Source organism: Artemia franciscana, chromosome 16 (assembly GCF_032884065.1).
Source record: "Artemia franciscana chromosome 16, ASM3288406v1, whole genome shotgun sequence".
In the NCBI taxonomy this organism is placed as follows: Eukaryota; Metazoa; Arthropoda; class Branchiopoda; order Anostraca; family Artemiidae; genus Artemia; species Artemia franciscana.
In genome coordinates this window covers 32,823,523-32,839,527 of record NC_088878.1, presented here as the reverse complement: position 1 = coordinate 32,839,527, position 16,005 = coordinate 32,823,523, and the positions used below count along the sequence as shown (strand labels likewise).

Sequence of the window (16,005 nt, the reverse complement as noted above, 5' to 3'; positions counted from 1 at the left end):
ACAGAGGGAGAAATCCCTCTCCCCACGGAAATATCCTCTTGACAGTTCAAGCCTGGCGAAAATTTACCCTGGACTATTACTTCACGCGTAAAATTTAGACAGAAAAGAGAAAGCAAGACATATAAAAATTTATTTTATATAGGATTTTATGGTAAATTCCCCCAGTGTATAATTTCCCCTGACAGACTAACCTCTTGGAGAATTTCGTCCCCATGGAAAATTCCCACGTGGAAAAATCCTCAGCAGAAAATTCGCCCCCCCACCCGAAAATGTATACATACTTCCCACTAACAAATACTATGCGTAAACAATGGGCAAATTTTATAACTTATAGGACTTTCCCCTGGGGCTCTGGGGGAGGGGTCATTTTACATCCAAAGGCATAGTTATTGGGTCTTTCAATTATCATGAACAAAATGGCTATCTAAAATTTTGATTGGACGGTTTTGGGAAAAAGGGGCGGGTGAGGGGACATAGTTGCCCTCCAATCTTTTTGGTCACTTTAAAAGGTCACTAGAACTTTTAATTTTAAAAATGACACTTCGTTGGAAACACCTGGAATCTTTACCCTATCCTTGACTTGACTTACTTGAATTAGGTCTCCTGCCGGGCGCTGCTCGGCGCAGAGTGACTTCTGCCTCCTCCATCCGCTTCGGTCCAGTGCGAACGTTTGTGCTTGACTCGGTCTGATGTTTGCCAACTCCATGAACTCGTACATGCTGTCGGACTATCGCTTCTTTGGTCGACCATGGGCTCGCCTCCAACCGGCTTTCGTAGGGTCAAAGTCAAAGATCAGCTTTGTGGGTAAGTGCAGGGGCATTCGAAGTAGCCATCTGAACCATCGTAAGGTACGTTCAGTTGCTTGGATAGAAAACTGAAACTGCTTAGTGAGCTGCAGCACATACCAACATACCAACATTATACACATACCAACAATAGACTCATTCTCATATGGGGTTCCCATCTAGCCCATGTTCCCTGTATAGCAGTCAAGCTTCTCTCTCGCTCTCTCTCTTTCGCTAATAAATACCAGACAGTCAGACAGTCATCCCATCTAGCTAATGCCCACCGCTTAAAGTACGAATGCTTAAAGCCGTTGAATGGTTAGACTGTTGTGTTTAGCGGGAATCAATTGCTAAACGGTAGACCAACAATATAGTCCTTTCCTTATGCCCATGTTTTACCGCTTAAAGAACGGATGCCTTCAAGCCGAGGCTAGTTGGACCCGTTGCTCTAGCGGTAATCCATTGCTCTAAGCACATACCAACACTATATTCCTCTTTCATGTGGGATTTCATTGAGCCCATGTTCGCCGCTTAAAGAACGAATCCTTACAGCCGTCAATGGTTTGACCAACCATATAGTCATTTTCCTTTGGGGTTCCCATCCAGCCCATGTCCACTGTAGAGCATTCAAGCTTCTCTCTCGCTCTCTTTCTCTCTCTCTCTTTCGCTAATAAATATCAGACAGTCAGACAGTCATCCCATCTAGCTTATGCCCACCGCTTAGAGTACGGATGCTTAAAGCCGTTGAATGGTTAGACTGTTTCCTTAGCGGCAATCAATTGCTAAACATATACCAACAATGTAGTTCCTTTCTTTTGCCCATGTTCACCGCTTGAGCATCCGTACGGATGCCTTCAAGCCGAGGCTAGTTAGACCCGTTGTTCTAGCGCTAGGCCATTGCTATAGGCACATACCAACACCATATAACTCTTTCATAGGGTATTTCATTGAGCCTATGTTTGCCGTGCTTAAAGCATGAATCCTTAAAGCCGTCAATGGTTAGACCATTGCTCAAGTTGTAGTAACCATCCGCTTCACACATACCAACAATATACTCATTCTCATTTGGGGTTCCCATCTAGCCCATGTCTACTCGACGTTTTGTAGTCAATTACAGACAGTTGAAATTTTTGTTTCTCGCCCAAATCCCTTGGCTTATAAATGCAAGTTCACTTGCATAAGAGTCGAGGCAGATTGCAGGAGGCCCTTGTAGGCCTTGAATTGGACTCGTTCATTTCCATTCATATTCATTTCTTTGGCGGGGTAATCAGTTGTAAATAGATTGCCAAATTTGTCAATATGCTGCTTCCCCCTTTCTGCGACCGTGAATTAACCTGAGAGAGAACCTCCAATAGGTTGAACCCAATCCACCGTGAATTAGCATGAGAGGGTTGACTCTAGTTCAGCGTTGTCGAGTGATAGCCATGAGAGGAAAATTTTCAAGTAATTTAACCCGTAGTCAACCTGCGTGATTTCCCCAGCGAGAACCTCCAACAGGTACGACTCTAGTTTGGCATTTGTGAAGGGACACACATGCACGGAAAGGTGTAGCATAAATGGCAGACAGTAACAACGGCAATCAAAGGGATAAAATTAACCCTTGACTGGGCTGCCCACTTAATTCAACAATCTGTCTTGGCTTTTTTCTACAATTGGCCATGACTTCCACTTTTCCCACAACTATTCCCTCTTTGTTTAAATTCACTTTTTTGTTTAAATTCCAGAGATAATACGGCACGGTGTCCCCCCTCCCTCCGATAAAATTCATTTGTTTGTAGGCGCTCACTGTACCAGTGGGTTTTAAGTAATCTTTTGTGGGTCTGGAATCAGCCCTTTTTTTAACCATTTTCGATCCTTCTGGTTTCCCAGAAGTTTATAATAACTTTTTGCCAGTACAAGTCAGTAATCTGGCTTTTTGACATCGCATAATTCTTTGCCTAAAGGTAACTCTGCATCATCGGAAGTTTAACATTTTAACTTCCTCTAAAGTTGGCTGGTAGATATTCAGTTTGTGCAATTGAAAAAAAGGATTCAATACATTTCATACTTTCGCTCTCATTCATTCTCAGACCAGTGAATATTTTTCCGTTCTGGAACCGTTAGTTCATTCTGTTGTTTTTCGTGGTTTTTTAGTTCTTCTTCATCGTTATGAAAGGATAAGTTCTAGAGAAGGATTATAATGGTATTTCATAAATTTTGGATATCAAGGTAAGAAGATGATTAAAGGAGGGTAGATCAGAGTTATTTATAGTCAAGCCCAGAGGTGACTGGAGGAAGGTGCCTTCCCCCAAAATCCCAATTTTTCTGGAATATCTGGATTATAATTATCGAATAAAACTTGGGTAGAGGCCTAGAATTGGGACTATTAAGGAGGAAACACGTTAAGAAAACAGTTTTGCTTCAAAAAATGTAGATAAATTATAGTTGCCACATCTTGAATGCGCTTCCAAACCCAACCCCCTAATGTGCAAACATATTGCCAAAATTAACTAATTCCCACTTTTTTTCCGTTTCTTGATCTTGGGTCCAATTTACGGGTACAGGGGTTGAAAGAAGAGTGACGCATAGCAAATGCATGGTACCATGGCTGGTTCCCAGGGTGCCATGGCTGGGGGGGGGGGTGCAACCAGGCGGTTACCCGCTGTGATCATTTTTTCACTTTGATTCGACTTTTCTTGCTTATATTTGACTGAGTCGGGAGAAGGCGCTGTAATTAATTTGCCTTTGGCACCATTAAGTTCATTCAAAATGTGTTAACTGCAATTTCTCTGCATATAACGAATTAAGAATTTTTTTTTTAACATGTTTCATTTTCAATAGCTCCAATGCTTGGTTTTTTACCAAAATTTGGCAATTGTCATGACAGGGAACGTTTCAAGAAAATCCCAAAATATTCTCGGTCAATCTATACAAGATTCCATGAATGAAATAGGAACAAGGTGAACACACTATTCGATTCCTTTTGTATGCTTTCCCGAAATATAATAGTCAATTCGCTCACAAATGCAATCCCCTCACTGATGGTCCCATATATAGCTCACGGAATATATAAAACAAAAAGAAAACACACACAAAAAATCAAATTCTTACTTTGCAATATGCAGAATGTTTTACAGTGAATTTTCCGATTAACGTAGGCCCAATTCTGAGATGGCTTGGAAACTGACATGCCTTTAGAATCAAATTTCATTCTGAGTCATTTGCGTCGGAACCCCTCCCTCCCCCAATTTGTAAATATATAGGCTACCCTGAATTATGTATATGTAATGAGTTTTCCCTTACTTTGACAAACGGATAAACCAATTTGAAGAAAAGAGTGTGGATGTTACGCAAGTGGATGTTATATTTGGATTCAGGATGAAATTCCGATTCTAAAGATATACTTACATGTTAGCTATCTCAGTAGTCAGAAAACTTAACGTCTCTGTTGTTCAGATTATCATGTTTCCTTCCGTCATTATACCTTTTTAAAATTAGTCCAAATAATATTTTGGTAAATTAGGCTACGCACTCAATCACGCACGGAGATAAATTGCAGGCCGAGAAGATAACCGATATCCCTGTTACATTGAATCTCGTATGTATGGACTATATTACTAACGAATGTTTTAAAGCTGTTTTTAGAATTTTTTTGGGCTTCCTTCGAAGAGCCCTCTGGTCTTATAAATATGTGCAATTTTACATTTATTTTTGTCCCCTCCCCCCTACTTAAAAGTTCCCGTGGACGTCCCTGGTCCACACCATAGGCGATACGAATTTCCCCGGGGGAATTGGGTGATGCTTAGAAAAAATGATCCGATGTGAATTTAAAGCCAAATTCTGACTAGAAACGGTAAATTGAACTCCCTTTTCAGCTGGTCGGTTAATCCCCTCTGTAGGAATAATCACTAGTGATCTTCTTGGCAGAATAATTGAAATATTTATTAGATCCCAAAGTTTTTACATTTATAACTAAAATGAAATGGAAATATGAAATGAAGAAGATTTGACGAAGCTTTCACCCATATAAATAAACACATTCCGTCAAAAATGAAAATTATGTTAATTCTGAAGACGGCTCTACATTTAAAGGAGAGCTATACCATTCTAATGAATGAAATGGCACCCTTCCAAGTATCGTTTGGCTATTCTGCATAACCTTTCTAATTATTACCTAATTTGTGGAACGTATGTAGAGCAGTATGGATTTGTTTTAGCCAATTCTAAAGGGGCTGCTAAATTGGACTCGCAGGTTCGAATGGGACATGGACCTGAAAAAGGAGGGTCGCTGACTGTTTTTTAGAGAAAATCAACAAGGAAAATACATATCCAAATGGTTAGGTTCCTTGTAGAATAATAAACATTAGCAAGTTTAATTCTGTCATAATGAAATTTATTTTCGGTACTTTTCTGTTATAGCGCCTGTTTTATAGCCCCTATATATATATATATATATATATATATATATATATATATATATATATATATATATATATATATATATATATATATATATATATATATATATATATATATATATATATATATATATATATATATATATATATATATATATATATATATATATATATATATATATATATATATATATATATATATATATATATATATATATATATATATATATATATATATATATATATATATATATATATATATATATATATATATATATATATATATATATATATATATATATATATATATATATATATATATATATATATATATATATATATATATATATATATATATAACTATGTCTTTGGGGACGACTTACTCCCCTGTAGTCCCCGTGGGAGGGGCCACAAGTTACAAACTTTGACTATTGCTTACATATAGTAATGGTTATTTGGAAGTGTACAGACGTTTTCAGGGGGACTTTTAGGTTGGGGGGGAGAAGTCGAGAAGAGGGGGATATGTTGGGGGAACTTTCCTTGCAGGAATTTGTCATGGAGGAAGGAAATTTTCATGAAGGGAGAAGCGGGATTATCTAGCATTATTTAAAAAAATACAATGAAAAAATAAATATGAAAAAGTTTTTTCAACTGAAAGTAAGGAGAAGCAAAAAATTTAAAACGAACAGAAATTATTACGCATATGATGGGCTCACCTCCTCCTGATACCTCGCTCTTTTTAAAGCTAAAGTATTTTTAGTAATTTCAATTATTTATTCTACGGCTTTTGTGATTCAGGGGTCATTCTTAAGAAATTGGAACAAAATTTAAGCTTTCGTGTAAAGAGCGAGGTTCTGACGAGGGGGTGAACCCCTTTGTATACGTAATAAAAACACGAGAATACAGAAGTTCGCTAAATAAGCTAATTTGTAAGTTACGTATATCTTTTACTAATAAAAACATTCGTAAAACAATTAAAAGTTCTAGTTGCCTTTTTAAGTAACCAAAAATCGGAGGGCAAATAGGCCTCCTCCCCCGCTCTTTTTTTCTCAAAATCATTTGATCAAAACTATGAGAAAGCCATTTAGCCGAAAAAATAAATATACAAATTTCGTTTTAATTATTCATCTGCGGAGAGCCAAAATCAAAACATTCATTGATTCAAAAACGTTCAGAAATTAAATAAAAAAAACATGTTTTTTTTTAACGGAAAGTAGGCTAAGGAGCGACATTAAAACTTAAAACGAACAGAAATTACTTCGTATATGAAAGGAGATGCTTCCTCATCAACGCCCCGCTCTTTACACTAAAGTTTTTTTTACTGTTTTAAGAAGTAGAGTTAAGAGAAAGAGTCAAACTTTGCAGTATTTGCGATATTTTAGAAACGGATGAAGGTATTAAGATGAAACTTTCACGGTATGTTGAGGGGATAAAAAAGCGTGTCTGCTGTATATCTGGAAGGGCTAAGCACTAAGAGGAAACTTGTGACGGCTACTATAACTGTAACTACTTGCGACTCCTATTGCTACCACTGCTGCTTCTGTTGCTACTACTATTGCTGTTACTACTTCTGCTACTGCTAGTACTACTTGGACTACCGCTACTACTGTTGAACTAAATCAAAAGAGCTTAAGTGCATCCAGTTTGTCAAAATGGAGCAGATGTAATATCTCGGTAATGAAATAGGGAATGAAGTTGAAACTTCCAGGGAAAACTGAGGGGGATGTAAAACTAAATCAAAATCGAGATAGTCAAAAGGGTGTCTCTGGAATATCGTAGGCAACGGAGCAGAGCTGCCTAAGTAAAGCGCGATGTTGGCTCTTTATTAATTTTTTCAGAAAGGTGCTTCGTATTGAAAGGAGTTGACGTCAAACCTTCGGAAGGAGCTCATTCGATTGAAAATTGAAATTCCTATTGCCCTTTTTAAGAGCTAAAATGATATGAGGGCAAATCCCTCCCACGCCCATCGATTCCCCAAGCACATTCAATCAAAGTTTTGAGATACCAATTTTGTTCAGTATAGTTGACAGGTCCTGAACCTATGTCTGGGGATAATACCCCCCCCCCCCCACCCAATCACTCGGAGCAAGAACTGTAAGCTGTGCAATTCGCTAATTGGTTACATATAGTATTTGCTACTGAGAATGGTGGAAGTGTTTCACCTTTTTTGTCCCAAAAGACGAAGGAAATTTAGATGAACTTTTTGGAAAATATTAAGGGGGTACTGAACTAAATCAAAACACGTTATACGTATACAGATTGTCAAAAGGGCGTAATTCTGGAATGACTGAGTGTATTAATTTTGAGCTTTCAGGAAATGGTGAGGGGGACGATTAATTAACCGAAAAGGAATTACGTAATTACGTGTTAGCCCGATAACACTCAAGAAGTTTGCTCTATTTGCTAGAGAAAATATGTAGTCGCTTATAATTAGCTGGATCTTAATGAGAAAAACCACGACGCCAGTATATTTTAATTAAATACTTAGTAAATTGAGGTGGTTAGAGTAACTTAGGCTAGATATTTAATATAATGTGTACTGGGCGGCCTACTTTGCATAATTCTCTGTTGTAGTTTCTATAATTTTGCTACTAAAATCCTATATTTTCATCATATTTTGGTGTATTTCATTATGATTAACCTAACTTCTTCTTGACTGTTGTCAGGCTAACACGTAAGTACCAAGCAATATTTACACGATACTACTACTACAACTCCTACTACTGCCACTGCAGCTACTACTTCTGTGGCGAGTAGTACCAAGGCTGAGGATAATGAAGTCACAAATTGAGGAAATGTTGAGGGGAACGTTAAACTAAAATAAAACATACTCTGTCCACACAAATTGTCAAATGGGCGTAATTGCCAATAGGGTCGAAGGTAGGGACATATTTGTGCCCAACCCCTGAAATTTTAAACTTTTTTGAATTTCTGGGTACTTCCTAATCACATTATTTAGCTTTTTTTTTTTTTTTTTTTTTCTTTTTTTTTTACAATTGTCCTTTCCCTTCCCGGGAAAGGAAATTCATTACGACTTCCAAGTTAGTTTTCTTTCATGATGTACCCTCTGCAAACATACTCTCATCAGCAGTCGTCAGCGTAGAAAAAACGCCGAGGGTGTACGCTTCCATTTAGAGACAGTGGATGGCTGCGTTGCTGTCGTGGGCGTTTGTTTTACTGAGCGTTTTTTTTACCCTCTACCTAGTGAAGCAATCAAAACGCTTAGAGATTTGCTCATTCTTGTTTGTTTATTTTATATTCCTGTCGTTTTTGCTTTCCTTTTATTAATTTTTTACAATTAAGAAAAAACAGTAACTAAATATGTTTACTGGTACTAATTTGTTTTTCCTACTGGCCTAATTATTTTAATTTGGCATCAATATTTGGGTCAAATTGAGCCTGTTTACAAATTTTTGTGCATTGTCTACCCACAGAACTGATTCATTTTCAGGAAACTTGCCACGAAAATCTCTCACTAAATTTTAACTCGGTGTAAATAAGTTGTAGATATTATCCAAAAATTATTGTTTTTATGGTTAAATGGTGTCTAGTATTTGCGATTTCGTCTTTTTATTTTGTGATTTTCACCATAAACAGTAAAATGGCACGTCTCCATGTATTTTTCAGGTAGGGGGTGGGGGTAGGAGAGTTGTGATAATGAAATGAAAAGACGTGGGATACTGATAAATTTGGCTGAAATACTTGAAATCGGAAATGAAAACCTGTCAATGCTATTATTGCTAACAAGGACAAAGGAAGGATTTTTTGATAGAGGGCGAAAATTCATGTGTAAAATTCAGGCGTAAGTTCATGTACCAAGACAGTGACAATTAAATCTCGTTGTTTGAATTTTAAATTGGAGGTTTACACGGCCATATGAATCTTGAAAAAATTATGAAAAGTTTAGAATTCAAGTGTTAATCAAAAATGTCTAGTTCCAGGTTCCAGGCTGTTCCATATCTAGTTCCAGGCTGTAGCGGTTCCAAATGAAAAACAAGAAAAAAAGGAACGTGTGTGAAAGTTTGACAGAAAAAAGAAATTTTTTCTGTCTTTGAGAATCAACAAATTGGGTAACTATTTCGCAGTTCATATAACTGACTTACCAATAAAGTGAACATACCACTTGATGCCTTTTTTATGTTCTTCATGAATATAATAATCGCTTCTATCGCAAATTCGAATTTAAGCACTTTTTGACCTAACCTAATTAACCTAACTATAAATAATTTTGGCACTGAGAAAACGTAGTATTGTTTTGTCGAAAACGACCGAAACGGCATACTTTAGTTGAAAATTCGGCGTCAAGGAAGAAGAAAACGGCATAAACGGCTTAATAAAATTTATTTATCCAACTTAATTGTGGAAAATCAGTGCTTGTGGACTACATAACATTAAAAAAAAATGGATTTATAATGAAACAGTAAGTTTGAGACCAATGTTTAAAGCCTTTTTATACCGCATATTTAGGTCATGTTTAAGAGTTCAAAAAGTGCTTAAATTTGAATTTGCGCTAGAAGCGCTTACTCTATTCGTAAAGAACATAAAAAAATGCATCGAATGGTATGTTCACTTTACTGGTAAGTCAATTATATGAACTGCGAAATATTTACCACAAATTGTGGGTTTTTAATTTTTACAGACAAAAAATGTTGTCAACACAATATTTCATAGACAACAGTCATGTAAAGGACAGGATTACCACAAAGTAACATTATCGGGGGATTAAATTTTCTGGAGATTTTTGGCATTTTCGGTATCTTCTTTTTTGTGTCGGGAGATGGATTAGAAGTTCGGTGGATCTCGCGAAAAATCGGTAGAAGTGGAAACGCTGACTGACGGCAGTAACCTTGATGTGAATAAGGGCGTGTTGCTGTCTTATTTTTCAAAGCCTCTTCTCTGCCTAAGGCTTCCTAAAGCAAGGGATCTGTTAATACACGGTTTTTGAAGTGTTGTATTCTCTATTGACAATATATTTAAAACGTTCATTTTTCATCTTTTGCTCATTCCAATTAATATTCGGGTTTTTATTGTACTTTCTAAAAATGTTTTGTCTCCGATTCACCAAACTGTTTTTCTTACTAATATCCAGAGCTGAACTTAGAATTAGCTATTGTAGCAATTTTTCTTGTCTGCAATCCGTCTGAAAATTTAGCCATATAAAATCCTGAGAAACCAGAGTTTATTCACGGGGAAGTAGTGATGTAGATCGAAAGAGACTGTGTGTAGTGAGATAATCAAAATAGCGCATCTACAATTTCTTAGGGGCAGCTTATGGAATTGAGATGAAACTTTTGAGGAGCGTTTGGGGGGGGGCAAGCTGATCTTGAACCTTGGCTTAAGGGAGGGACAGATTTTGAACATCAGATATCGTCTTAGACGGACAACACTTCCAATTTTTTTCCGTTTTATTATCCGAGTTCTGTTTTAATATCACTAGAACTATTGTTTCTCATTTTCGGCATTTTTTGGATTTCGGTTTTTCATCCATTGTGTGTCGCTTTTATCGCCTTTATTTTTTATATTTATCGCTTTATTTTTCCTCCGGTAAAGCTGTAGAATAGCGGCTCCTCGGAAGAAGAGATGTTGAGAAAAGAGAGGCTTTTTTTTTACTATTTTATCCTCATTTTTATGGTTACGTTAGGATTTCTGACGATTCATTATGAACACCTCCCCCCTAATAGCCCCATAAAGCCCTAGGCTACATAAAAAATAATATAGAAGTGATGAAATTCTTCCTTTATAACATGCAGCCAGTATCAACGAAACATAGAATTAAGAATTGATTGAATATTATGTTAATTGTTTATATAACATAGGGCTATACGAGATCCTTTGGGGGGGGGGGACTGGTTATGAATTGTTGAAAATGCCAACAAAACTATAAAATTGAGCATAAATTTAGCAATCTAAAAATTTCTCTGTTCTTGTTCTAGCATGTCTCCTTTTGGAGAGCCGCTATTTTACACCCTTACCACCATGGTCCTTCTTTTTTTTTTGGTGACAAGTTAGAAGGGCGTCTGGTACCAGGGGCACTTCAATCAATCATAGTTATGTTTTCTGCCTCTTCATTATCTGAGCTCTATTGCAGTTTCAGTGGAACCACTTATTTATTTTTTTCTTAGACTTTTCTCTCCCTATTCTTCTGTTGACAAGTCAAACGGTCTTTAATCACTTGACTTTTTTGGGAGCCGCTCCAACGAAAACAATGAAGATAGCCCTTGCTGTATTACTTAATCAAGGGCTATTTTCTTTGAAATTATTTTGTTCCTAGACAACTCTAATTTCCGGAAAAGTTCCACTCAAATGTGGATGCTTCATTCTACTGAGCGCCTTACTCAGGTAGAGAAAAAAGGAGTTATCTCAGTTCTCTCTGTAATGGATTTCCCTGAGGTCTGTGTTTGACTTCAAAGGAGATTGGAGATTTTTTTCTACTTTAATTTTTTTTTAGCACTGCATAGGTTTGACCAAAGGAGCTTTTAAAAGCTTGATATGATCTATCAGTAGAAATTGATTTGTCGAAATTGTATTTCGAGTGACATATTTTTTATTTATTTGGGAGTTGGAAAAACCCTAAAATATATAGCGATTTTGAAACTAAGATTTGATATCAAAATACAAAACCGACCTTAAAAAGTAGCAATCCCATGAGTAGCTTGGAGAAAATAGAAAGATTTTTTTTTATAATCTCAGTTGTCTTTCACCAGCCACGATGCCTATAACGTTTAGTATACATTTATAATTCTCTAACAAAACTCAAGCAACCCCAATTTTCAGTAAAGCGCTAGTTTTTGAATTTTAAAGAAATTAGAACATACCACGAGAGTGAAGTTAGGTTAATCATAGAATTTTCTACTGACAATTTCACTCACACGATTCCTCTGGAACATCTCCACATTTTAAATTGAGACGCCGAGGAGAAAGTAAAACAAACAAAAAGTGTAAAATTCGTGTAAAATTTTTCCTGAACAGTTCACCCCCCAAAAACTCCCCTCCCCAAGTAAAATCCACCCTCTTTCTGAAAAATAAGAGTGGTGGGGGTCATGTCATCCCCATGGGCATAGTTATTAGACCCTCTAACTATACTGAACGAAATATTTATCTCAAAAGTTCGATCGGATGATTTTAAGGAAAAAAGGGGCTTAGGAGGTTGGTTTGTTGCTCTACAGTATTTTTGGTAATTACAAAGGACACTAGAACTTTTAATTTCCGTTCGAGTCCGAGAAAATTATTTTCCACTTTTTCTTCTCAGAAAGCTGAATAGAATGCAGTATGGAACTAATGTTTACATTTATGTATAAGCAATCAAATATGATAATTTAGAACAGAAGAAGTATTTTTTCAGTTGTTTTCAGAAAAGAAAAAAAAACACTAAAATCTCGGTTAAAACTGTTAAAAGTGGAAACATCAGTTAGTCTGTTCGTCACTGTCCTGTTCATAGTTCATTGTCTTTCTTAATTCATGTTTCTGGAACATTAAATACGTACGGTGTGTGGTTTCCAGATATCTGAACATTATTTTTCAGCTATGATATCCTTGAGTTAACATAGGCCTACTAGCAAAGTAGTTATTTATTATTTTAGACTTATCGTCGTTATTACTGTTCAATGCAACTTTTTCTATGCCAGGAAATTTTGAACAATATTTGTGATTTTAGCAGTTTCCATTTAAGAAGTTTTTCTTGTTGTTTCTGAATAAAACGGGCTAAATGTTTTTTTGCTTTTTTGTACATTTTCTTTGGTGAGAATTTTCATTTGAGAAGTTGGTTTGATATTGTTTGAATAATACGGGGGGTGGGGGCTTGAATTTGGCGCGAATTTATTTTTCAATTTTCGGAAGGTAGTGCTTTTCACCTGGACTGCCATAGGTTATTTAATCTGACATTTTATTTTTTTAATTACGCTGAAGTTCCTTCGAACAAAATTGAAATATCAATTACAATTATGAATATAGTGGTATCTATAATTTTGTACTTTATAATAATGTGCTCAAAATTTGTGGGTTACTTCTTGTGTGTGTGTTTTTTTTTTTTTTTTTTTTTTTTTTTTTTTTTTTTTTTTTTTTTTTTTTTTTTTTTAGTGCTGATTTCAGCTACTTTCTTGACAGGGGAAAATCTTTGTTGACTAAACAGTGGAAAAAACTCACTATAGACGGAATCGCTAGTATCCTGCCATTATATATATATATATATATATATATATATATATATATATATATATATATATATATATATATATATATATATATTATGCAAATAGCGAAAACCTTCTGAAGTTATACTTCCTCTAAAAGATTATATTTACTTCTGCCTGTTCACCAAGGAAGGTATACAATTTTGAAATAGACTAAAAACGCTCAAATCTTTTGGGAAAATGAATGGTTTTAAATGTTACCCTCTCCTCGAACTCGAAAATCTGCTGGATCTGATGTGATAGGCCTGCTTTTTTTTGCGGTATGTCAACAATTCCTTGGGTGTTCTTTTTGACAACTCTTTATGAGACACGTATCAACTTCAAGATATTCATTCCTTGGTACTTCTCGACAGCGGCTCAAGTGAGTTGAGAATGGTTCTTTTTTTTTAAAGAAAAAACTTAAAGTGCTTGCTTAGAAACTTGCTTAGAAGTGACATTCAATGACAATAAAATACAAGCTTTAGGTTAATGCATATTTTGAAGGGAAAATCTGTTATTAACAACAAAGCATCGATTATCAAGAAAAAATGAACGGTAACCAGGGTTGCCACCTGAAGCACGAAAGTGCTATTTTAGCGCTATTTCATCATGTGTAGCACTGTAGCACGTGCTACATTTAATGACCAAATAGTAGCACTTCTGCGCTACAGTTTATATCACTTTTGTGCGACTCTTTGTTTCTTTTTGCCTTGAACTAAATAATGAAGATTTTGAAAAAAGACAGAGAACTAACAAAAAGCTCGGACCGCTTTCCCCCCCCCCGTATTTGTTTCAAAAAATTGGTGCAAAGTATGATGTAACCAGGACTACTTTTTTGCCTTGTTCGTTTCGAAGCATTGAAACTAAATTTGAAATAAGCAGACATAAGAAGAATCAAAAAATGACCTAAAATTAATCCAAGGATGCTTGAACGGACCATGCGCGTTTCGCGCATTTTTTGCGATATGCGCCAAAACTTTTGACTGTAGCACCGAAAATCGTTGTGCAGCGCGAAAATATGTGTAATTTTAGCCCTTTTTTGTTGGGGGGGGGGGTAAAAATTGTATTTAACAACAAAGCATCAGTTATCAATAAAAAAGAACGGTAACCTAACAAGCTTAATAAAAAAATATAAATGAATATGCGTTGCTATTTCAATATACATGTGCTCATATTTATTCCTTAAAATGTTAATAATATTAGATTTGTTAAAGTTATAAAAATGAAAATATATAGAATTTTTTTTATGTGAATTGCAAATTATGTTCTGGCCTACAGAATTCATAGGGGTTGTGAGCCTTATTTAGAATTATAAAAATGAAAATATATATAATTTTTTTTCTGTGAAGTGCAAATTTTGTTCTGGCCTTCAGAAGGCATAGGAGTTGTGAGCCCTAGTCACGATAATTTCTGCTCGTTTTGAGTTTGACTCGGCTGTTTATTGCAATTTCTGTTCGTTTTGGGTTCCATTTATCTATTGATGACGATTTGTGGTAGTTGTACGCTTCGTAGATTACATGATTCTAATTTTGCTCATTTTTGGTTTAATTGAGTTGTTTACTTTTTCTGGAAAAACTTATTTTGTGGAAATTTTTTTTTGATTAATTACTTATAAATATACACCTTTTTGTCCTCAGTCCTTGTCTCCCAAAGGGAAAACATGCTTGTGTGGCCTCATAGTGATATCGGGCTGCAATCACGATTGTTTGGTGTTCCTCTGTGGGTTTTCTCTGCTTGATGAATGTATGAAACATTTCTCGCGTGTGTTCTGTGTCCCTTTTTATTTTCCTGTACTACCACATTTCCCTCAGAACGTGGCTGGTACTTCATTTGGTTTTTGCTTTCTTATGTACTATTATTTATTTTATTCATTCCACTTTCAAAACCGTTTGTATTGTCGTTTTTATTCATTTTATTTTTTACTGACTATTGATTTGCAAAGTTTTTTTTTAATGTTTTGAAAGAAAAAGAAGCAGCCCACAATTAAGAATACCACGGACCACTGGCCTGCAACAATTTATCATAAAATTCATATTAATTTTCTCGTCTATTTCAGAGTCAAGAATGAGCTTGTAGTTATCCCTGAGTCGCCTGTTGAGTCCCTTAGGTCCACACAGCCTGTTGACATAAACATGAACCCTACTGATTTGACATATAAAGGGGGGTCACCAAGTCCATCAACAGATAGTGGAATTAGCCAAGAAGACAATACACCACCGACTTCATTGGGGTCTAAGGAGGTGCAACGCCCTTCCTCACTCCCTCCGTTTGATGAATCTGTAGTATCGTTGTCTTTGCCTTATCAGACGCCAACCGTTCTTTCTCAGGATGAATTAGCACTGCTAGCTAAACTTGAAGCAGCAAATAAGTAAGATTTATTGTCTTATATGTATTTTTTCATGTAAATTAGGATTTTTTGGTTAGGTTCCCTTCTTAGGCACTAGAAAAATACTTATTTTTTAAAGCCCCGTACTAATTGGACAATTAGTTTGTTCGAGCTGCTAAATAATTGTTATTAGATTCAGTAACATCGTGAATAAGGGAAATGGTTGTTATAATGCTGGAATAGAAGGTAGTTCTATTTTTCTTTTATTCTTTATTTATCTTAGTATTAAAACAACCCCTTACAGATTCGGAATGACTATTGGTTCAGAA

General features: G+C 35.8%; 1 protein-coding gene across 1 annotated transcript; it reads left to right on the top strand.

Moving 5' to 3' along the window:
• The first annotated feature begins 2,793 nt into the window (after window positions 1–2,793).
• Window positions 2,794–15,739, top strand: LOC136037352 (uncharacterized). The gene is made up of 2 exons (XM_065720038.1): window positions 2,794–2,993; window positions 15,407–15,739. The coding sequence occupies exons 1-2, from the start codon at window positions 2,965–2,967 to the stop codon at window positions 15,720–15,722; spliced, it is 345 nt and encodes a 114-aa protein (XP_065576110.1). The 5' UTR covers window positions 2,794–2,964; the 3' UTR covers window positions 15,723–15,739.
• The last annotated feature ends 266 nt before the right edge of the window (window positions 15,740–16,005 follow it).

Coding starts and splice junctions, on each gene's coding strand:
- LOC136037352 (XM_065720038.1), top strand. CDS start 2,965: ATGGTATTTCATAAATTTTGGATATCAAG. Junction 2,994..15,406: donor CATAAATTTTGGATATCAAG/GTAAGAAGATGA, acceptor CGTCTATTTCAG/AGTCAAGAATGAGCTTGTAG.